The sequence below is a fragment of the Neofelis nebulosa genome, chromosome 9, assembly GCF_028018385.1.
Source record: "Neofelis nebulosa isolate mNeoNeb1 chromosome 9, mNeoNeb1.pri, whole genome shotgun sequence".
Classification (NCBI taxonomy): domain Eukaryota; kingdom Metazoa; phylum Chordata; class Mammalia; order Carnivora; family Felidae; genus Neofelis; species Neofelis nebulosa.
The window spans coordinates 51,230,338-51,254,080 of NC_080790.1; the positions used below are offsets into that span (position 1 = coordinate 51,230,338).

The following is a 23,743-nucleotide window of genomic DNA, read 5'->3' on the forward strand; positions in this document are numbered from 1 at the left end:
GAGGTCCCAGTCACTGCCACAGGACAGGAAGGCAGCCCCACCCTCCACAGCCTCTTCAAGGCAAGGGGCCTCCTGTGTAAGTCTGGAGAGTGAGCCCGGGTACCCCACTTCCTTGTCCTGCTGGAGAAGTTGATCTCAGTTAAAAAGATCTCAGAGCCCATTTCAGCCTTATTCCTGGCCCTTCTGTGACTCCCATGGAAGCCAGGAGGCCTTGGGCTGAGTCCATGGAGGATATGAGGCTCACCTGACCTGCTCTTAATCCTATGAAACTGCCCTCTCTCAATTCAGTCTTAATTCAACAGCTGGACAGGTCTTGGGGTCTGGGCAAGTGGGAAGGGCTAGAGGGTAGCCCTAGGGTCCTCCCTCCTTCCTGCACTTAACAAGAACAGTAACAGCAATAACACAAAATCACTGAGCACTTACTGTGTCCAGTCCTTTTATTTGCATAGAATTAACAAATAAGTGGAGCTTTATTTGTGCCTTAGCAGGAACATCCTAGGCCCGGGTTTCTGTTTTAGACTCATGGAAGGTTGTTTGAAATACAGATTCCCAGGTATGATACCAACTGAATGGAGATCTTATGGGGGTAAGGGGCCCTTGGGGGTCTGCATTGTTTAGCAGTTACCAAGACACCAGAGTTTGAAAACTGTGGCTCCCAATTCTGCTGTCTGCTCGGAGCCAGGAGCTCTTGTCCCAGGAGGGGAAGGTTGGGGGGGGGGGGAAGCAGTTGCCTGCCCCCACAATGAAGCCTTCCTCCAGGAGAGCCTCTCACCTGCCTGTGGTCATAGCCAGCCCTGTTCCAGTAGGAGAGGGGCAAGACCCTGATTATATCCTTTTCACACCAGGAGCCAGTCAGTCATGAGGACGCTGACACAGTTACTGAAATCAGATTTAGTGCCCACCCAACATAGTCCAGTCACCCATCCTGCTGGCGCAGGGCCCCAAGCCTCCCCAAGTAGAATGCCTGGTGGTCTCCACTAAAGGGCCTGCTGGATTATACAAAATGTGAGGTTCTGATGGGCAGCAAGGAAAGGTATATTGGCCAGTGGGCATGGCCCCCTCTCCGTCTGGAGACCTTGTTTCTATCATGGAGCTGGGGCCCCAGAGCCTGGAGGGAGGGTTTTCATACACTTCTCCTGCCCAAGAATCCCACCTCCAAAGCTTGTCATGGCAGGGGGCGGGGGGGGAGGGTGCCAGCTGTGACATGCTGCAATGAGGCTGGCAAAGTGTTCTGCGGGCAGGAGTTGGGGGCAGCACGGGAGCGATAGCACTCTCAGGAAGTCAAGAGTCCAGGCAGCAGCCCCGTCTGCCTCCTGCAGACTTAGCCATGGCCTTGGGCAAGTCATTGCCCTTCTCTGTGGCTCTTGGATGGACGTGGACCAGGTGGTCGCTGGGGTGTGTTCTATTCCCATACGCGGAAGAGGATAATCCCCTCCCGGCTGTGTGTATGTGTGTGTGCATGTGCCTGTATCCACATGTGTGTATGTGTATGTGTGCATGTGTCTGTGCTGTTTGTCTCTTTCCCTGGACCTGGCACCTACTCTGGTTTGTTCAGTGCTTCGTTATGTGCCACCTTTGAGGACCGTCTTTCTCTGCTGTGTGTCTCCCCAGGGGCAGGGGCTGACAGCCTCCTCTATTGTCTCCCCCACATGTGGCCTTCTTTGCACAGAGCTGGACGCATGGTGGGATGGGTGCCCCACAAGTACTCATTTATGATGGATGATTGAGAGTTCCCCCAGCAATGTCCTTCAGAGCAGAGCCTGGGGAAAAGGGTGCCGTTGGGGAAGGCCCCAAAGATAGAATTCCACCACGACTATTTAGCTATGGGTTGGCACTGGCCCAGGACCGTGCTGCCTGGCCCTGGGACACTGAGTGGGACCCCGTGTGGCGGGTAGCAGCAGCTCACCCTGTCTTCTGGTCTCATGGAGCTCCCTCCTCTCTCCCCCACAGGACGGCTCTCCTGCAGGCGCGCCCCCGGCTGCTCCTCCCTGTACAAAGCCTTGTGTGCCTGGCAGCCTTCGGCCTGGCCCTACCGCTGGCCATCAGCCTCTTCCCGCAGATGTCAGAGGTCAGTGTGGGGAAGGTCTCGAGGGCAGGACGGGTGGGTACAGTTTTGCCATTTTTTATTAACAAATACTTATTCAGCGCTGACTCCTTGGCCCTGAGCTAGGCACTGGGGTTAGAGCCATAAAGGAGACACATTCAGGCCCTGACCTCTCCTGAGCTGAAGGCCAAGCAGTGAGCATGACAATTAAAAAGGGACTAGCAAATGAAGGGGGAGGACTGTTAGGAGGGAAAAGTCCAGCCGGACATGGGAGGAGACAGTGTGGGGCCCCAAACCCAGCCTAAGAGGGAAGTGGCATTTCATGGGGCCTTGAGGATGAGCTGGAGTTGGCCAGGTGCAAGGGGGAAAAGGGGACATATAGGCTGCGGTCACCTGGGGTGAAGGTTCTGAGAGGAGGCAGCACACAGAGCATTACAGGGGCCAAGGAAAGTCTGCATCACGAGCAGAGGGTGGGCCAGGCAAGGGGGCCCAGGGCAGGTGGAGGTGGGGACTTGGGAGCCAAAGCAGAGAAGGTAGGTGTCATCAGAAGGGCCGTGCAACGCAGGACTGCAGATTCCCAATTGTGAGCCTGGGGTGGAGCTCTGGAGGAGAAGGAGCCATCAGGAGGCAGTGGGCATCCAGCAAGAGATAGTGTCAGCTTGGACCAGGCTGTTGGAAGTGGGCATCGAGAAGTGGGTCCTTTAAGAGGAAGTTAGGTCTATGAAGAACCGCATGTGGTGGGAGGGAAGGGAGCAACGGGGTGTGCGTCCGGCTTGCTGCTTTTGAATGACCAGGCAGACGTGAGCACTATTTAACAAGATAGAGACACGAAGGGAGGTGGTTTGAGGGAAGAGGGCATGTTGAGTTGGATGGACACGTGAGGTTCCAGGATCCTGTGGAATGTGCTAATGGGGGTGCCCGGTGGGAAGTCGGCTCTGGGCCTGGAATCCAGGAGAGAGGCCTGGGCTAGAGGGACTGACGTAAGGCCACCAGCATAAAAACAATGATGGAAGCCAGGGAGTGTGTGGAGAAAAGAGGCCCTGGGGAGGAGTGGCATCCACAGACCAGCAGCCAGTTTGGTAAGTTCAGAGCTAAGTGCGGTTGGAGGGGGGTGGGCCGCCCGCAGGGGCAGGCATTCCTGAGAAGTTGAGCCCCATGAAGTTGAAGTGTCCCTTGGTGTCCCAGACGATGAAGGCAAACCCTCTCCCCAGGAGTGGGCCCAGCTGAGGGGTGAGGAAATAGGGTGGCAGGGCTGACGGCTCTGTCCAGGGGCTTGGCACTAAGGGAAAACAGAAATAGACCTGCAGCTGGAATGAGATGTGGGATCGAGGGAGGCTTTGATTTGCTTATTTTTCCCTTTTTTAAATGAAAGAGATGGGAGCTTGTGTAAATACAAAAGGGAAGGTACCAGGAGAGAAGCAGAGGACCGAGGGAGGGAGAAGATGGGGAGAGCAAAGTCTATGGAGTAGGGGCAGGGCAGAGCACAGACCGGGGATTCAAGGGATTTGCCTTGGCTGCGGAGAGCCTGCTCCCCACTTTAGGAGTGGGGATGGAGAGAGATGCAGTTGGGGATGGTGTTGGGGGGTAGGGAGGTTAAGGAAGTTGTTCTGATAGCTTCTGTGTCCTCCTGACCGAGCAGAGAGGATGGCGAAGGGTGGAGGAGGGGGAGGCCAGAGGTTTGAGGACTATGGAGACATTCGGAGGGAGAATGGGAAAGACAGCTGACCAAGGAAGTTAGAGAATCTGGGTGGGCAGTGCACCAGGTCTGCTGTGAGGATGCAGGTCTGTGGGCGTGGCCAGGGCCTGTGTGTCTAAAGGAGCCGGGGCTGAGAGGGCCACAGGGTTCACTCCGCAGGTTTCATCTGGCTGGCTGATTCGGGGAGTCGGTAAGCCATCAGGAGGAATGGCGGGCCCCGGAATCTTAGCTGGGTGGGTGAAGATGGGCGAGTAAGCTGACCGGGGAAGGCAAGGTTTGACAGAAAGGCAGACCCAAGGGGGTCATAGAATGAATGTGGCATTTGGAGTCACTGAACTCCTGGGCAGATGGAGGCTGTGGCCACAGACTGGCACTTAAGAGTTTGAGATTACAGGCCTGATCCTGCTCAGTCCTGAGAGAGGTGGGCGTTGGGGGCAGGTTCCTGGAGGGAAGCCAGAAAGGTAAAACTGAGGGGCCTGGACTGTGGGCCCTGAAGACCCAAGGTCCTAAGTAGGAGGTAGTGAGCCAGCCCCGAGCCCTGAGGTCCCAGGAGGGTGAGGACTAGAGTCACTTCCCCACACTGAGCCCCAGAGATTTAGAAGGAAACCAGAATGGGGTGGGGCTCCTGTCTTGGAGGGCCCAAGGCACACTGGGGTGGGAAGCCCGGTGTGCGATATGTGCCAGGAACGCCCTCATGCCCACAGGGCCCAGCCTTGCTGTGAGGCCAGGGATACCCCTTCCCCCATGAAAGCTGAAAAGCCGTTACCTGATGTTTGGAGATTCTGAATGGAGCCAAGGGCTCCAGAAGTTCTGAAGGTGGGAGAGAGGGCACTTCTCGGTGGTCTTGGCATCCCCATCCTGGAAGGGCTGTGCCCAGCACTCGCCAAAGTGACTGCATCTCTCTGTACAGTCAGGCTAAGTCTGCAGTTCTAGGCGAGGGTCAGAGACACTCGTAGGCACCACTGTGTTCAGAAGCTTCGGGTAGGTCTCCTATCTCTGTCGCATGGGGAGCGACCTAGGGCAGAGAAGCCTCACAGGACAGAATCGGGGACTGGCCTGTTGGAAGGATTGCTCAGTTTACCATCCTTCTGGCTCTGCTGGGGAAATGGAGGCCCAGAGCAGCCCAGGGACCAGACCAACGTCACAGAAGCGAGGCGGTGATATGAGAGGAACCCCCAGAGGCCCATTCCCAGGCCATGCTGCATCTACTTGTTCTGTAGGATTTTCTCTCCTCCCTCAGCCACTTTGACTGCACTGAGGTAGTGGAGAGATGGGGGGACCGGGGGCCACCCTACTCTCTGGGGGGAAGAGCCTAGGAGTGGGCCTTTGGCAGGTGTTCCTCTGGGGCAGATGATGGAGAGATGGCTGCAGTCCACCCACCCAAGCCTCTGGCTCTAGCTGCAGGAGGTGGTCTCAGTGAGCAGGTCTGCCCTCACAGAGGCTCCCTGTCAAGCTTCAGGCTCCTCTCTTCCCTCATGTCTGCCTCAAACAGGCATGGAAATGGACCAAAGTCCCTCTCATTGAAACCCAAGCCTTTTTTTTTTTTTTCTAGACTGGGAAGAATGTAATCATGGCATGAGAAGTCTGTTCTCTTGAGAAAGGAGGGTAGGGATGTGGTTTTCAGTGCCCCTTCCTCACCTGCATCAAGTCCACTAGGATGTAGGCAAGCCTGGGGGCTTTATGAGCTGTTTTGAGGCCAATCTGCGACCTGTGGCAGCAAGGCCATCAGCCAACTGGCTGAGAGGACCTCATTCCCTCCATCCATCCTTCCAATTAATTCTAATGAGGCACAGCTTCTGCCGTATGGGGATCATGTCTCACGTCCCAGAAGCCAGTGGGATTTGCCATAATAAGTCTGGACTTGCTTGGGCTGACCCATCCTTGCCAAGAGTCACCAAGGTTGTCAACAGGAGTAATAGCTGGAACACCAATTAATTAATTAGGGGACTTGGAAATAGAGTTTAGGAACTTGTTTCTAGAATGGTTGGCCTGCAGTGATTGGTGTGGAGTTTCCAACCCACTAACCCCAGAGGTTGAGGAAAGAACTTCAATCCTCCCTTCAATCCCTGGGAGAGAGTTTTGCTGCTCATTTCAAATTAGTATTTCTGCCTATTAAAATGGTGCTAATTTTAAAATTAAAATTGCAAACAATAATAATAGCCACCATTTGCTAAGCATCTAGTAGGCCTGTCAGCATGTTGGTAACTGTGCATGCCTTGTTGTATCAAGTCCTCCCAATGCCCTTCAAGTCTGAGGTATTATTGACTCTTAAGGGATGTTACCTAGAGCGTTAGCGTTAGGTGTGCACATCTCTGACTCTGGGAAGAGATTTTGGCTGGAGATGGTACCTTTGGTGCCTGGGGGGAACTGAAGCCAAGGAAGGGGTGAGGTCATTGTGGGAGGAAAGAAAGGCATCAGGAAAAGGCAGGGGCAGCCAGGAGCAGAGGGAGGACCCTGATGGAGCACCACCATGGACCCTGAGGACAAGGTCATTTCAAGGAGGAGGGGCTCTCCGCAGAGTGAGCTACTGCAAGGGGACCTGTCAGCTGGGTGTGTGGGCAAAGCAATCTAGGAAGCGAATGATAGTCAAGTTTCTCTGTGTTCAGAGAAGCAAGCTCATGAATGGGAAACCATTCAAGAACAGTAAAGAAAGTGGCACTCCCTGGGTGTTCCATTGATGGGGGTGGGAGCCTGGAGAGGGCCAGTAGGCGGAAGGAATGCACAGGAGGGGATGCACGTAGCCCAGGGTAGAAAGGCACGGCCCTGGGTCCAGTAAGTAGAGCGGCCTGCTTGGTGGGGGAGGGGAGATGGGAGACTAGGACATGACAGTCCTATGAAATAGGAGTCAATATTATTCTGTGTTTACAAAGGAGGAGACTGAGGCATGCCTTGCCCAAGGTCCAAAGGTGGTAATGGTGGCTCCATACTCACGAAAGGATTTTATGTCCCTCCTCAGCCCACATTTATATCTCTATAAAATGAGAAGGCCCAAGTCTGAGTCCCAGATGGCTCCCTGATAATGTATTATTATGAACATTCCAGCACCCTCAGCCAACCCTCCTACCCTTCATGGGGAGTCCCTGTCCATGTTCACAGGGACCCTCTGGAGTAGGTGTTTGTGCCTTTAAACTTTTTTTTTTTTTTTTTTGAGAGAGAGAGAGAGAGAGAGAGAGAGAGCCTGAGAAAGCCTGTGCTCAAGAGCAGGGGACAGGCAGAGAGAGAAGAGGGAGAGAATCTTAAGTAGGCCCCACACCCAGTGCAGAGCCCTACACGGGGCTGGATCTCAGGACCATGAGATCATGACCTGAGCTGAAATCCAGAGTTGGATGCTTAAGGCTTAACCAACTGAGCCACTCAGGTGCCACCTCTTGTGCCTTTAATCTCTACCCCAGAACTGGGGGCAGGGGGAGGGTTGTTAGTAGGCCAGCAGGTAGGGCAGGGAACCTCCTTAGGAAGTTGAGTGTGAGAACATGGGGGTAAAGTCTGGCCTTCCTTCCAGACCCCAGGCCGGTCACCGTGCAGGGAGTGAGTGACCCTGTGACCTGTAGATTAGGGCTGTGAGGCACTGGACAAGACTGTCTCAGTCAGGCTGTGCCCAGGCATGGACCCATCCACACCTAGATTCTGTTTCCCACCCCATAGATGCTGGGTTGCTTTTCCCTTCCTCTTGTAATTATGAGAATCATGTCATAGCCCCCTGGTATCAGACAGCCTCCATTCTGATGGGATGGGCAGAAACCCAGTGAACAACAAATGTCAGGTGGTGGTGTAGTAACATGAAAATAAAGCAGAGGACTGTGCTGGGGCTTTTCCAGAGGCAACTCAAGGTCACATGGATTGTGGGGGCCACCATGGCATGTGGGGCCTGATTTGTGGTGGCCTGTCTGGCCACCCTACAGTCCTCTCTGTAGATTGGGGCTCTGGGTTCCAGCAAATGTGGTCATCTCTGTCCTCCCCCAGACACACACGTGCATAAACACACACACACACACACACACACACACACACACACACACACACTCTGTGCCTGCGGCCCGGGTCCCTAGAGGAAGATGTCCAGGGTCCAGTCTTCATGCCCACAGCCTTTGCTGCCACAAGAGGCTGGACCAGGGGATGGTGAATGTCCCTCCAACTCTGACAGCCAGCATTCCCCACCTGGGAGAGTTTCCAATCCCATTTAATGAACCTCATGTCTCCTTGGAGCAAGAAGCAGTACCTTGGCCAAGTCCTCTCCCCGTGTCCCTGCCTGTTTCTGTCTCTCTGTCTTTGTGCCTCTTTCTCCCTTCCTCAATTCCTCTCCGGCTTCCGCCACCACCCCCCCAACCCCATTCCCCTCGCTTTTCCCCACTATTCCCTTGGGAGCTCGGGGGCTGGGGAACAGGGCTGCACATACAAGCCGGAGCCATTGTTTGACAATCTGTTTTTGTCTTCATCTTGTTGGCAGGCGGCAGGAGAGGAGCAAAAGGTTAATGAGGCACTGTGCAGCGGGATTACTGCGTGAACGGGCGGGCGGCGGGCGGGCGAGCCAGCCGTGGTAACAGGGAACTAATTAGGAGCAGTTTAACAGGAGGAAAAAGTGAAATCTCCTCTTCACCAACTGTCAATAATTAGCTGATTTGGTGAGGTTGAAATGTGTCCACAGGAAAAGGTGGGGCTTTTCTGTGGATGAGTGAGGCATTGGGGAATAGAGGCCACTAAGAGCTCTGCCCTGTCCATAGGTGGGATTGGGGCTGGCGGTCACCCCACATCCCCCAGGCCCACCCTCCTCCAGAGGCAGAGGCTGGCATCCCTCAGCCTCAACTATCCATATGACCTTGGTCTTAACCTTAAAGACCTCAGTTTCCCCAGCCATAGGGTGGTGGAACTATGTTTCTTCATGGCTCTGCCCATTAGGATTCTGGAAGCGAAACCATTAGACCAGGCCCTTGTTCTGGAGTTTGAAGAGCTGACAGCAGGCCATGCAATCTTGAGTCAGATGCTGACCCCATCTGACCCTCAGGTGTCTTGTCTGCAGCACGAGTGTGCCCTCTGAGAGCCACCTCTGAGGGCCTGGCATGGCTCAAGAATGCTGCCAAATGGTTAATGGGCAGAGCCTGGCCTTCCTGGGAACTTGCCTTGTGGCCCCTGGACCCTCACTTGACTCTTCTGGCCTCCCAGCAGCAATAGGGACTGGAGTGGGGGCACAGAAAAGATGGGCTATGTGCCTCTGGCTGGCTGCAGGTGAAGGAGAGAACCCTGGGCTCTTCCATAGGGCTAGGGGGCTCTCTAAGTGTGTGTGCATCTCTTTTCCCTGTACCACATGCCAGGTGGGAGGCAAGGAGTCAGGTTCACCGGTAGTGAGCACCTGTTTGCTGTGTTGGCATGCCCTGCAGTTGCTGGTTGGTTGGCCTTTGCTCGTTGACCTTGCCTGACAGCTCAGCAGAGGACTTCCCACCTTCCCCTGCCCCTCCAGCTTCTGCCAAACACCTTGACTGGAAGAAAAGACATCATCAGAGGCCCTCAAGGCTTCCTGCTCAGAGCCTCCCATGTCAGCCCTGCCAACCCCACCCCCACTCAGCCTACCCTCTCCTTACCTCAGCCTTAGAGGGTCCGGGGCACTAGAAGAAGGCATGTTCTGAAGAAGGCTAAGGCCCTCGTCACATCCTCATACCACTCACATACCACAAGTCACCCTGGCCCCAGAGGGTGGCTCTTAGAGGCCACATCCATGCTGTAGATGAGGTACCTGAGTGTCAAGTTCAGCCACCCCCTTCTCATTCCCTACCCCCTCCCTGTCTGGGAAGAGAATATGGGTGACCCCACTGGCAGCAGAACCTCTACCACCTCTCTCCCCATCAGCAGCTCTGAGGAAAATGGTAGTTTTCACGAACCAGCTTGGCTGGAAGCTGTGACTTACCAGAAGCAAATATCTACCCCAGCTTGCCTCTCTTTCCCCTCTCTTTCTCTTTTTCTTGGGAAAGCATTTGAATGCCCAACCAAGAATGGGAAGAATTGGGAATGAGCTCAGGTCTACATTCAGGCTGTTCTAGAAATGACCGCTCCTCCAGGAAGTCCTCTCTGATGAGCCACACTAGGATCTGTCTCACCTCACATAGGTAGACTTCGGTGACATGTGTTTCCTGTGTCCCATCTACTACCTCGAGACAATAGTCCTTTCTCCCTCTTTCAACACATAAGGATGTTCCTAGGGCTGAGAAATAGAGCTCTTTATCAACACCTAATACAGAGTGTGGCTCATCTGGGCTTACCCCGGTTCCTGCTTCTCCTGCTTTTGCAGTGCTGTTATGAGGCCAGAGGCAACGTCTAGAGGGCATTGTGGCCCTCCTGAGTCCACAGACATTCACCTTCTCCCAGAGCAGGGGCCTCTTCCCTCTAATCTCAAATCCATCTCCCACTTTCCTTGGAGTTGTTTGTTTGGGGTTTTTCTCGTTTACTGGTTTAATCAGTCTCTACTGAACTCCAAAGCGGGCTATTTTTGCCGTCAGAAATCTGCCGCCTCCCCGCCCGCTGCTTTCTTGGAGTTTGCCCACAGGACCCCCCAGGAGGGACGGATGGGAATGGCAAAGCCACTCAGAGCCCAGGAACGCCAACGCCACCTGTCACGTTGCCTGTTCCCCACACCCCCAGCCCAAACCTGCATGTGCACACAGGCCCACACACAAGCACACACATGAACATGCACACACATGCCCCAATGACATCCTCCAGCAGGGCCACCTCTCAGCCTGTCCCTCCTGGTTCTTTCTAGGACCTTCTAGAAAGCCTAGCTGAATTCAGGACAGGGAGGGAGGAGGCTTGGTTGTGCAAAGCTTCCGCTGAGAGGATTAAAAGCATCAATATGTGCGAAGCTTAGAACATGCCTGGCCTGTGCACAAACAAGGGCTCAGCCTTGTGAGCCATGAGGAGACACCCGTGAACAAGACTGGGCCTGGGCTCTAGGATAGCCATGGAGTCCTTCCTTCCTTATGCAGCATCACATGGATTTTCCAAGTTTCCAAAGAACTCTCTCACCTGTTTCTTGATATTATCCTCATGTCAGTCCCAGGAAGTAGAAAATCTTCCCACCACACATATGGGGAAACTGAGGCCTTGAAGCTGAGAAGATGGAGGACAGAGAAGGATTCTGAGATTGATCCACCAGGGGGCACCCAGGAACAGTACAAAGCTCCAAAATGGGGAGGGGGTCTGAGCCTCCACTGGGTGCACATTGCACAGGGGAGATGGAAGAGTATAGACGGGATCCCTACACTTGGGGACCTTCAGTTCAGTTTGATTCAACTTCTGCCAAGGACCTACCGGCTTGAACTGGGGTGAGGTGGGGGACTGCTGTGTTCATAGATGATTAGTGAACAAATCGCCTGCGACTGGGGATGTGATGGAGATGGAAATAAATGCAAGGGGCAATGGATTTGGTTTGAGAAGATCAGGGGAGGCTTCCTGGAGGAGGCAGCCTTAGAGGATTAAGATATAGCTAGACTTGGGCCTCAAAGGCTAAACATACAGTGTACTAGAAATGGAGAGCAGCCAGTAGGTGAGAAACCTGGAGAAGGTCCCAGAAGGCTTTTAGCATCCAGCCAAGGAATCTGACATTCACTGGGAAAGCAGCGGGAGCCAAAAGCCAGCAACCATAGGCCTGACCCACAGGGTCTAGGCTCAAGCCTCAGCTGCTCTCCAGCGCTGTCCTAACACCTCTGCCCTCTAGGACACTCGGGACAGCTTCACGAAAGATGGGGCCCGGACTTGTGTGCCTAAGCAGGACCTGAGGCCTGCTCAGCCCTGAAGAGAGAGCGTGGGGTGTGCTGCCCCTTACGTGCTAGACCTGAAAGAGGCGTCAGACACACAGGGTCAGTCAGGTGCCGGCCTGGGCATTGGACCCCATGTCAATGTCAGCACCACCTGCAGATGCAGAAGCCCAGAACCCTGGCCAGGAGCAGGAGGCAGCTTTGAGCCATGTCACGGGGTCACACTGAACACCCCGCCCCCCCAGCCCCATGCCTTTGAAAAGGAGGCAGAAAAGCCACCAGAAGAAAGGCAAGGAGGAGGAAGTTCTTTGTAGTAGGTAAAAGCCCCTGAGAATGGGGCACAGGCCAGGGATCCAGTTTCCTGTTTGTGTCTGGGCACCTTAGCTCCAGGTTCAAATATGTAAACTATCCGCCGGCCTGGCTGCAGGTGTGTGTGCTCCCAGGCTGCAGAGGCAGCGGTGGCCCCAAATGCATTCCTGACTCGGGCCCCCCACCCATAATGAGCCGGGAGACAGAGGCAGATAGCTCAGGGTTAACCCTTCCTGCACCACCAAGGAAGACCCAGTCAGGCTGCTCTAGGGGACTCTGGGGCCAGCTGGGCCTTGGGGTGCTCAGGGGGGCTGGGGGTTTCTGGACATGATGATTCATGTTTTCTGCCTCCCTCTTTCAATGCAACTAAAAGTTAGGGACTATCTGCTGTGAGGGGCAGCAGGGTCTGGCTGGGTAGGGCACCTGGATGAGGCTCTCTGGGAGCCAGGGTGCAGGTTGTACCTCAGGGTCAGGGAACAGTGGCTGGGCAGCACTCTCTTGGGCAGGGCGGGTGTGTGTCCAGCAGGCCCATGGCCTCCTGGCACCGCCAGTTCTGGGGCTTGTGGGGGACTATCAGACAGCTGATAACTTCAGCTCTCTCACTGGTCCCTGCAGCCCCCACCCTCCAGGGCTCTGGCTCCCCATCCCCTGCTAACTGGCTGTCAGGTACCTGGAGAGGTGTCTACCAGATGAAGAGAGGGAGCCAGGGGCTCTTGTCTGCCCCCTGAGGCCAGCCTGGAACTAGGTCACCCCTCCTCCCTATGGCCACTTCTTGCCCAGCCCCCTTTCTCCTCATCCCATTCTCCTTGTAGGAGGCCCCTCAGAGCTTGTTGAGGTCAGAACCAAGCCCTGCCCTCGGCCCACTACCCTGGGCCATCAAGCCTTTACTGGGTTGGTACTGGTGACCCCTCTTGCTGCACCCATTCCCCTTACCAGGCCTTGGCAACTCCCTCACTCCACAACCCACCCATGAACCTCTGTGGCCAACACGCCATTTGATCTGCTGCCCACTTGGCACATAAAGCCAGCTTCTGCTTCTTATCCATCAGCCCCACCACCCTGAGCAGCAGGGGTGCCCCCAGAACAACAGCACAGCCCTTTGTCTCTGTCTCTGGTTGGGGCAGCAGCGGGGCACTCTGTATCTGAATCACATCCATTTACCAGCAGAGCCCTGGATGTGATAGCTGTGGAGGAGACCCAGGACCCCCACACCTCAGAGAGGTGATCTTCAAATGGCACAGGGGTCTTCCCTGTGGGGGCCTCCCGCTGAGCCCAGCGGTAAAGATCCCCAGTGGTCCCGACGCCCGTGAGATCCGCCATTGCCCCAGCCCCAGCCAAGGCTAGAGGAGTCTTAACGGACAGCCAGTTGAAGTGGCCCAGGATGGAAGTGAGAGTCTGTGCCCGGGGTCAGCGCTGAGTTGGGGGTAGGAAATCTGGACTCTAGAGGTCACCAAATCCCGTTGTGAAGACTGAAGCCTTTCAGCCCTCATTGGGACCACTCAGAAAGCTGTGCCTGGTATCCATGCTGCCTGGTGCCTTGGCACCCCCTGTCACTGATTCTGTTACTTGGGCTGGTCCCTCAAGGCTACCATCATGGGCTTGTTCCCTTCAGCCGCCCCTCAAATTTGCCTGTTCTCCAGGCCTGGCGCCCTCCCCTTCCATCTGTTCTCCTGGGCAAGTTCCCCCACCCTGGGGCCTCTGGCTGTGCTTGCACATCCCAGGTTTGCTCTCCCACCCAGACCCCTGCCCAGAGCTCCCGAACCCATGCGCTGTCTGCCTCCCTGGCCTCTCTGCCTAGGGAACTCAACATGACCAAGCCTGAGCCTGTCACCCTCCCACCCTGACCCGTCCCCCTCCCGCATTCCCTGCCTCTGAGAACGGCGTCACCAGCCACCCCAGCTCCCGAGCTAGAATTAGGAGTCATCCAACGCACAGTCATCCTCGACACCTCCCTCTCACCCCCACATGGGATTGGTCATCAACTCCTATGGGTTTCTCTTCAGAAAGGATTCAGTGCCACCCTCCTCACAGCCCCGCCGGCAGCATCATAGGGCAGGACCTGGCACCTCTCTCTTATTCCCACAGCTGCCCCCTCACTTACCCTCTGATCCGTCCTCCACATCCACCGCCACCAGAGAAACATTTCTAAAATGGAGTCTGGATCATGGCCCACCCCCACTCAGAATCCTCCCATGGCTCCCCATGGCCCACACTGACATGTTCGTGTGGCCCATAAGGGCCTGCCCGTCCCAGCCCCACCTCCACGTCCTGCCGCATTCCCTACATGCCCAACGTTGCCCACACCAAACGGGCCGTGCTGGCCCGCCAATGCTTTTCCTGCCCTCTCTTATCAAAATCCTCCATTTTATTCCCAGCCTACCTCCTCTGAGAAGTCTTTCTTCCTGATTCCTTTCATCAATACGTGGTAACCCCCACCCCCTCCCCAGTTACCATGGCACCTTGTCTCTCTGGGATCCATGTGCTTTCATAGATGACTCCTCCCCTAGACTGTGAGCTACTCAAGGGCATGGATGAGATAGACTGTCCATCTCACCTGTCCATCTCTGTGTGCCCAGCCCTGGTGTATGGAGTTGACAGCCATAAACGTCTGACGTGAGGGCTGGTTAACGTGAAATGAGAGAAAAAGCCCCGAAGGCCACTCTGTCCCCGAGCCTCTGCTCCTGAGTACCTCAACCAGCTACCCCTCCCCAGAGCCTTTCCACTGCCCGCATCTCCCCCCTGCATCCCTTCTACCTCCTGCCCTCGGCACGGCGAGGAGCCTGGGGGACCCGAGTCAGGGACAGCCCCCGCGGGGAGGATGAGGCCTTGGTCTGCACCCAGGCCGGCACCCTCCAGGGAGCGGGTCGAGTGGGCCGTGGCCCCGGCCGTGGTCCTCCACCGCGGTGGTGAGCAGCCTCTCCGATTTTAATGCGGGCCTCGGTGCTTCAGTGAAAGCCGGCATGGGAAGTTGCTAATAATGGCACTAAAATAAAATATGCTACATCTGTTATGGGTAGCAGAACAAAATTAGCTGCTCACACCTCTGACATCCAAGATGTCTTAACTTAAAATACTCCTTGGCTTACTTTACATCATTTACTGATTATATTTAAAAGAAATACAATTTTGCAATTACTGTTCTTTCCAGTGTGATATCTGTGCATCATTTTCCTTTTATGTTTATATATTTCTCCTTCATTAGTGCAGTCTGAAGGGTGATTAGGATTCTTCAAACATTTTACAGAGGTTAAACGTTGATTAAGATTTAATTATTACTGTAAATAGCTTGGAATGACATATGGTGCAAAAGCCTGACATATGTGCATTTGAATAAATGAAGTGCTATTTCCCAGGATGCCTCAGTAGCTGTTTAACAGCTTTCCCGAAGGGTTATGTTACACCTCATGGTAAGATTGCTGGGATGTTATATTTTGTTGGTTTTTGCAGCTGAAAGCTAAGAACAGTTTTCCAGTTTTTTAAAAACATTGAATATTTTAAATACCTAAATTGTTTTGCACAAATTTTTGCTAATTTGTCTAACTAGGTTAAACATTTTCAAAAGCATTTAGATTTTTAAGCGTGGGCGCTGTGCATTGTGTCAGTGGCAGCATGGGGACGAGGGGAGCTGGTGAGGTGGAGGGGACACGGAGGCCGGCAGGGGTGGGGAGGGAAGAGGTGGCTTGAGGAGAGGGGGTGGGGAAGAGGCCTGGGCCCTGAGCCTAGCTCTTGTCTCTTTGGCCCTCTTCAGTGGCCAGAGCCTGGGTATGGGGGTACCGTGGACCACAGGGGAAGGGTCCCCCTTCCCCAGAAACTCCACCGTGCCCACTGGCTCTAGTCCACGCTGAACTCCCTCCTTCCTGGCCTCTGACATGCCCGGTCTGGCCATGACCGAGTTCTTTGAAGGCAGGGCTGGTCTATGGCACCTTCTGCATACTTCTCAGGGTTGCCCTGTCTTGACATACAGCAGGTACCTGGGACCAGGTTTGGCTGAACTAAGCCACAAAGGCCCGGCACTTCCTTGACTCTGCCTAGGGTGGAGACCACACCGAGGCCCCCCTCACTGAAGTAGCACCTCCCTTTCAGGTTCCCTCAGGCATCCTTACTGGCTAAGTCCCTGGAGCTGCAGACCAACATCTGGGCTGCTGTAGAGCCTCCAGGGGGACCTTATTTCCCAGTGCCTTCTGCCTCCCTTCTTTCCATTCATTTATTCAACACTTACTGAATACCTCCTGTGCACTGGCAGTGGGCCTTGAGGGTGCAGGGATGAACACGATCGCACGTCACGTTTGCTGCCTTGTGGAGCTTGCAGTCTAAAGTGGAGAGGGGGAAGACGAGTGGACGGTCAACCTCAGAAACAAGTGATACAACTGAGATGCAAAAAGTGCCAGAAGCTGTGGGGGGGTCCCAGGAAGTGGCCACACCCAGGCTGGAGGAGGGAAGATGTCTAAAACTGAGATGTGGAAGATAAGCCCAAGGAGGAGCCCGGCAAGGGGGGTGGGGAGAGGCGGTGACAGAGGGGCAGTTCAGGCAAAGAACCAGGGTGGGGAAAGCCCCGTATCTGAGGCATGGCAATAAGTAGGCGTGTGCGGTGCCTCCAGCCCCAGGGGCAGGGCGAGGCTAGGCAGGGGCCGAATAGCGCAGGAGTCGAGACTGTTCCCTGAGGACAGGGGGGTCATTGAGCCATTTTATGAGGACGAGAGGGGTGCCAAAACTTGTGGTTGGGAAGGCTCGCACTGTCTGAGGTGGGGGTAGACGGAGACTTGAGGGGAAGGAAGGAAAGAGGAGGTGAGGTGGTGCCAGAGCATCACTGGATGACGGTGTGGGGAGCCGGGTTGGGACAGGGGCACATGGTGACTTCAATCCCGATTTCGATTTTAGGGTTGAGTTCAAGTGCCTGTGAGACATCCATGAAAAGGTCTAGTAGACAGCCCCTGCATGCCCAGGACTCAGGGCAGAAACATGGCCGGAGAACCCGCAGACCTGGGGAGTCCCCGGGAGGGTGGAATCACCCCAGGCCTTGTGCAGGGAAGAGGGCCCAGCCAGACGAAGCCCCCGGTGACCCTGAGAAGTGTCCAGTGGATGTCACAAAGTGCAGGGTGGCAGTGACTTGGGAGAGAAGGATTTTTGTGGATTGTGGTGGGAAGAGAAACCAGATTTGCTGTGGGTTGGAAAGTCAGTGGGAGGTGAAGAGGTGGAGAAGGCCACCTGAGACAGTGCCTTAAAGAAATCTGGTTGTGGGGGAGGAGAGAGACCAGGCGGTAGCTGGAGCGTGACGTGGGGTTAACGGGACAATTTATCAGATGAGAAGTTCTTGTCAGTGTTGAAACGCTGATGGTCGAGAGTCAGTGGACTGTGAAGGTGGGAGACAGCAGGAGAGTCTGGGAGTGGGCTCCCGGAGTGGGCATGGGGGAGATGGACCCCAGGAGGTTCTGCCTTCTGAGGGGAGGGGTGGCAGGAGGGCAGGTGCGGAGCAGTGTGGACAGGTAGTTCATGGGTTTGATGGGGGGATGCCGAGGGGCTTCTTCTGTTGTCTTCTGCTTTTTCTCTGAAGTAGGAAGAAGGCTCTTCTGCTCAGGAAGAGTGGGGGGCTGAGGGTGGAGTGACTAAGGAGGGCGGAGAAGGTTTAAGGTGGCCCCTGTGGAGAATGAGGCAAGGAGCTGACTGGGCAAAGTGGCTGGGAGGAGGCGGTTTGCTGGTCACTGTGGGGGCCCAGCAAAGTCAGGTTCAAGAGCATGGTTTAGTTCCTGTAAACCTGGGCCTCTGCCAGTCAGAGCTGGAAGGACCTTTGGGCTAGAGAGTGGCTGGAGCGACAGCCCCTGGTGTCCGGGTTGGAGTGGGTGGGTGTGAAGACTGAGCTGTAGGGAGTCTGGGGCTTGAGGTCTTCGATGTCTAAAAACAGATAGGGATAGTGAGTGGGGTGCTGGAAGGATAGGGACTGTGGAGTCCAAGAAGGTTGAGTTTGGGTTTCAGGAGTGTGGGTGGAGCAGCCCTGGGTGGGGACCAGGTCCAGGGTGGGTGTGGGAGTGGGTGTGTGCCACGAAGCAGACTGGGCCCTGGGAGATGAGGAAGACACGACTGAGAGGTCAGAGTGTGGGACGTTCACCTGCACGGACACACCGTCAGAGGAAGACACGAGACCTAGCCAGGAAGGGATACTGTGGCAGGAGGGCGGTAAAGGAGGATGTGTCAGTAGGCGGCAGTGAGGGAGAACTTTGGGCACCAGGGTAGTCTTAATGCTACTCCCAGCCTCCACACTCACCCGTCCCCCCTCACCTTTCTTCTCTGTTCTCACTCTCTCCTCAGATCGAGACGTCCCAGTTAGAGCCTGAAATTGCCCGGGCCACAAGTAGTCGGACGGTGGTATACAACAAGGGGCTGTGAGTGGTGGCCGGCCGGCCTGGGGATGGAGTGCTATCCAGGCCGGGGAGCTGGGGGCGGGAAGGAGTCTCCCGGCTGCACCTGCAGGGAGGGGCAAGCTGATCCCACCGGTCCTGGGCCACCTGGGGGAGCACTGGACCCACAGTGGTAGGGAGACTAATCTATTCACATGTTAACATAAGGGTGAGGAATTCTGACACATCTCCTATAAGAAATAATCAAGTGCATTTCTGGGCCTTACGTGGGGTTGTCAAAACTCTACTCAGCACAATTATCTGTGAAGGTGAAAAATTGTACAGTGCCCACGGGATAGACTTAGGATCCTTTTATACTTTGGGTTTTTTTTTTCTTTTGTTTTTTATCTGAATCAAGTCTGAGCCTTGGCTGCAGTGGCCCAGATGGCGGCAGCGGACCAGTGGTGGCAGTAGGAATAGGCCAGGGGGCTGGTTGGGTTGGCAGAAGGGCTGGTAGATTCAAGACATTATGGTGACTAGGCCCAATGGCTCCCTGAGCTGGGCTGGGCTGGGCTGGGCTGGGCTGGGCTGGGCTGGGGGTAGGGGAGGCAGTCTACACCTCACAGGAGGAAGCAGCTATGACTGAGGTCCTCAGGAGGTGGCCCAGGGAGTCAGAAGCACTGGAAGCCTCTGGAAGATTCTGTGGGCAGTTGACTCTGAGTGTGGCTGGCCTTCATCCATGCTACAACCTGCAGAACCAATCCCTCTGCACGAAGCCCAGTGCCTGGGGCTGGGGTCACCCTTCATGGAATCCCGATCCATTCGAGGCCCCAGCTTCAGGCAAGAAGCCCCAAGAAGGAATGATGTTTGGCTGGAATTGTGGGCCTGCACTTTGACCTCTGCAGGGTGACCCTCCTTCTAGTCACCAGGCTGGAAGCTGGGCTGTGGGGCTGAGGATGGGGCTAGAGCTGGAGCTGGACCGACCTCCATCTGGGGAGCTCTCAGGCCCCAAGGCTTCCTGCCCCATCCCACTGCTTCCCGAGTGGGAGGGTCTTATGCCTGAGTGCAGAGGCAGGTTTCTAGGTACCAATCTGAGAGTCGGCATCAAGCCAGGAACTGCAGGCCCTGGCTGTGGCACCAATGGGCTGTGTGACCTTGGACAAGTCTGCTCCCCTCTCTGAGCCTCTACTCCCCATCCGGAACCAGAGGACTGGATCAGGGCGTTCCCACCGACTCTTCCAGCTAACCTCGTCTTTGCCTGTCCTGCTCAGATGCTGGTCATCCCAGGCACATCCCCAGTGTGGACACTGAACTGGGAAAAGGGCAGGCCCCTTTGGGAATGGCCTCAGGAGCTAGACCTTGACTTTCTGTATGTGAACCCACATCCTGGGAACACTTGATCTTTGCCCCTTTTCAGTTCTGAAGGAGGAGATAGTGTGGGTGGCTGGGCCTAAGTGTGGCTCCACACCCACGTGCCACCTCTCACCCTGCACCGGCCTCCGAGGCCACTTGCTGCTGGCTCCTGTCTCTTCCCATTGGCAAGCCAAGAAAAGGAGAGGCCTGCAGGGGCTCTGCAGAAGACAGCAGGACCCGAGGTGAGGGTGAACAGGGCAAACAAAGAGGAAGCATGGGCCCCATTGTACCCTTCACCTGCCCCCAGCTGGAATGGAGCCCTCAACATGCAGCCGCATGGCCTCCTCACCTCCCTGGTGACTCCACCTGGGGAGAGACCTGGCTGGAGGTGAACACAGGCATGTGCAGGAAAACACTAGTGCAGGGCAGCAAGGCTGTGGCCATGGGCGGCTCTCACCATCCTCCGTGCAGGGGTGGTTGTGGGAAGGTGGGTCTTCCACAGGCACTGGCACCATGTACCCCCTCAGAACCCCGTGCTGTCTGTGAGGACCTCCCAGCCTGGCCCTGCTATTTCTGCAGAATGCTGCCCTGAGGGCCCCCCACTCTCCTGAGGAGCAGCACCCCCCTACCAGTCAGGAAGGGGTGAACACAGAGCAGGTAGGGAGAACAGAACAGCAGAGAAAAAGGGGCAAGTATTTTTGAGCCAATCCTGCCATGATGTGACCGTGCCAATGACAGGCTGGGTGTTTCTGGGTCCCCTTTTGAAAAGCTCTCTTCAAACTCACCCTACCCCCTCTCATTGGACCTTGTTTGTGTGCACTTTACCTTGAGACCAAAACTGCCCACCCCAGCCCCACTCCCACCCTTTCTGGAGATGTGGTAGAGATGGGGTCTCTCCGGCTCCCTCTCTGGACTGGCTGCCCTGGCCCAGCCCCACCCCAGCCCCAGCCCTGTGGCCTTGTCATCTCATAACCTACTTACTTTGTCTCCTGGATGATTTCTGGTCATGCTCCCAAATGCAACTTCAGGTGAGCTAACGGGACTTCTCCTTGGGAAAGGGGTTGGCAAAAGATCTGTATAATACAGCTCAGGGTGATGGTGACAGAGGGTCAGTGGCCGTGCTGATAAGATAAGCCCTGGCTTGGCTGTAGAAAACACCATAAGGGAAACCTTTTGGCCAATATCCGTCACCCACTCTGCTGAGGCCAGAGGAAGGGAGGCCTCGTGGGCAGACTGGCTCATGACTGGGGAGGAGGCTGAGCTAGGTCCCACAGCTAGGGTGTGGCTGGTCCGGCTGTGCCAGAATCCAGGCCATACCTACAACTGGTTCTCTAGCCCTGGTGTACTGCCCCACCCCCCACCCCTGCCTTCTTCTAGTCACTTCAAACATTCTCTGAGGCTCGGGGATGCCCTTCTCCCATTCCGGAGAATAATCTGATGGTGCAGGGGCCAAAAGCCCAAGATGTCTAGACGGCTGCTGGGTCAAGGTGGCTGATAGCCCCCTTTCTACTTCCTGACTGTGAGCTGGCTTGTTTTCTGTCCTGAGCCCCTGGCCTGGGAGAAGAGTGGGGTCCTCAGAACAGAAGGGCCAGAGGACAGGGGCAACAAGTGCTCTTCCAGCCCTGGGCCGGGTGTGAGTGAGGCACAAGCACATATGCCTTGGCCACACCAAGGGGACTTTGCAGTGTCTTTTTAACCTTCTCAGAAAATTTCTCAATCTCTGTGATTTATGTAATACTAACGAGCTGTGGGCAATAAATGATGGATTTAAAGCATCAGGGCTTGGCTTTGTGGGTTGTGGGTGGGAGCAATAGGGGTACAGAAACACAGTGGGGACAGGCCAGGGCTGCCTGAGGATTTTGTGGGAAGCCCCCCGAGGAAGGTGCAGACCCCAGGCTCCAGGAGGGGTCAGGCCATCTGGGAGGCACAAAGGGAAGGGGAAAGGAAAGGATGGAAGAGCATGTGAGGGCAGGAAGTTGGACAGAGGGCATGGGTTGAACTTTACAGAAGGAACCCCCCCCCCCTTTACAGAAAAGTTGCTGAGCACTCACTAAGACCCCACTGCAAGGCACTTGAGTAGATAGGGATGTTGGTAGATCTCATACTGTTGCTATCCGGGGGACACAGAGGGGAGTGCAGGTGGGAGGGTCATTCTGGACTGCCTGGGAGCCCAGAGAGTCTTCATAGGGAGGAAAGATGTGAGCCAAGTACAAAGGTACCAATATCCACAGTGTGTGCGGCACTAGCCCCAGGAATTCTGCCCCTTCCTAACTTCCCCACAGTCCCTCAGGGCCAGGCCTCAGCCACCTCCCAATAGTTCTGGCCCCTCTTCCTCTAGGAAGCCCCCAGAATCCCTGGGGAAGTGAGGCCTGAACTCTTTTCCTGGACCTCTAAGCATCTTCCACCCCTGCAGGGAGAAGCTGATGGCCTCCCACGGCAGGGGGACCATGTTGTAGAGGTGAGGTCCACGGCTGGGGTCACGTCAACCCAGGTGCCAGCCCCAGCTTGGCCCCAGCATGAGTGTTTGACTTCTAGCCAGTCACTTCCTTTATTCACCCATTAATTTGGTCAGGCGTTTATGGAGCATCTTCTCCAACAGAGCCTTGGTGTCTTTAGCTATAAAATGTCAAGAACAAGCATCACTCACTGGGCTGGTGTAAGGATTGGAGAGACCAGGTGAGGAATGCACCCCGACTCTTCACTTTTGCCTGCCACATGTCAAGAGAACTGCTGCCTCCCCTTACCTGTGCACTGGGCCCCTCTAGGAGGCTTGGGGAGGGGGGGCAGGAAAGGGATGGGGGCGGGGTCTGTTCTCAAAGTGATACTTCTAGGTCACGGGGCTTCTGGTCTCTGGGGAATTTCTTTGCTAACAGCCCCACTGGCCACAGCCCCCATCCGGGCGGAAATCCTTGACTCTCAGGACAGACGCAAATCCCTCCTGGGAGCTGTTTGTTGTTTTTAGCTGGTTTGGGGGCTCAGCTCCTGCCCAGCCCGGAGATCATTAACACTCCAGGAATGTGGCCTCCCTGGCCCCATCCCCACCCGCTGGCCCCTAGGGCCTCCCTCCTCCCACTCAGGCCATGATTAGAAGGAAAGTCAGAATGCTAGGGGATGAGGACAGTGATGAGTGACTCTTTCTCAAGGCCCTGGGGTACCTGGGATAATTTGCAGAATGGAGCTCCCTCAGTCTTCCAGAGCTGCTGCTGCTCCTGCCATCTCACCATACCCCTGCCGCTGATTAGCTCCTCAAACAGAAAAGTGTCAGCCACTCCCGAAAGGCCTAACCCCCATGTGCCCTTGCTTCCCTGCAGTACCAGGAGTCTCTTGGGCAGTGGCTGAAAAATGTTCATTCACTTCTCACGTCCCACTCTGAGGTAGCCGCTGGCAACCTGATCTAAGCTCAGAGCCTGACTCCTTCCTGACAAGGACATCTTCTCAACCAGAGCAAGAATCTGGGGCCCCACCTCACCCCAGTTCCCTGGGCCTTGTGGAGGGGTAAAGGGAAGGAAGGAGAAAGAGAAGGAAGACAAATGAGTGACAGAGGCACCAGGTGCCCCATGCAAATTCAGCGAGGAAATGAGGGAAGGAGGCTGCCCTCAGCCCCCTGGCCCCCCCGAGCCAGTTCTCCTCTCCGCATGGAAGCATGGCAGAGCGAAGGGCAGTACAACAGGGCCCTCACTCAGTCCAGGGGTGAACCGCACGAAGCTCAGCGTTAGGGAATGGGGTGGGGCAAGACAAGATGCTGGAAATAGAAGTGGGCCAGCTGCTGCAGGGCAAGGGGCAGCTGGGAGCCACTGGAGGCTTTAAGTAGGGAAGTGGATTCATCTGGCAACAGAATGGAGTGTATCGTAGACACAGGCAAGACTGCCGGCGAGACCAGGGGAGAGTCAAGGTGAGGGAAGACGGAGCCTAGACCAGGGGGTGGGAAGGTGATGGAGAGAATGAAGAGATTCAGGATTGCTCAGCTCTAGGTGATTGGTGGTGGAGAGGGTGGCCGAGAGGTCAGAGATGGCCCCAGGTTCCTGGCTTAGGCAGCTGAGGACATGGATGGTGGCGCCACTTCTCCGTTAAGGAACAGAAGGAAGAACAAATCTGCAGGCATTCTGCTTTACAAGTTATTAGAGGTCCCTGTGAGGTACTCAAGTCGAGGTGTTGGGACAACTGGATGTGCTTGTCGGGAGCTCAGGAAGCAGGTGGAGACTAGATACGTAGCTTGGCGTGTTAGCCACTTACTGAGCACCTGGAGCTAAAGGGACCGTGGCAACCA

The 23,743-nt window shown here is 55.4% G+C and overlaps 1 protein-coding gene across 7 annotated transcripts in view; it reads left to right on the forward strand.

The window, feature by feature from the left end:
• The window catches only part of SFXN5 (sideroflexin 5), a 116,865-nt gene extending 95,614 nt beyond the window's left edge, over window positions 1-21,251 (forward strand). For 6 of the 7 annotated variants that reach the window (XM_058683708.1, XM_058683707.1, XM_058683706.1 and 3 more), the window contains 2 exons: window positions 1,951-2,068; window positions 18,095-21,251. In XM_058683708.1, the coding sequence (XP_058539691.1) occupies window positions 1,951-2,068; window positions 18,095-18,113 (137 nt within the window). In that variant the 3' untranslated portion in view covers window positions 18,114-21,251. The remainder of the gene's footprint in view (window positions 1-1,950; window positions 2,069-18,094) is intronic. The other variant, XM_058683710.1, reaches the window with a different exon arrangement.
• The last annotated feature ends 2,492 nt before the right edge of the window (window positions 21,252-23,743 follow it).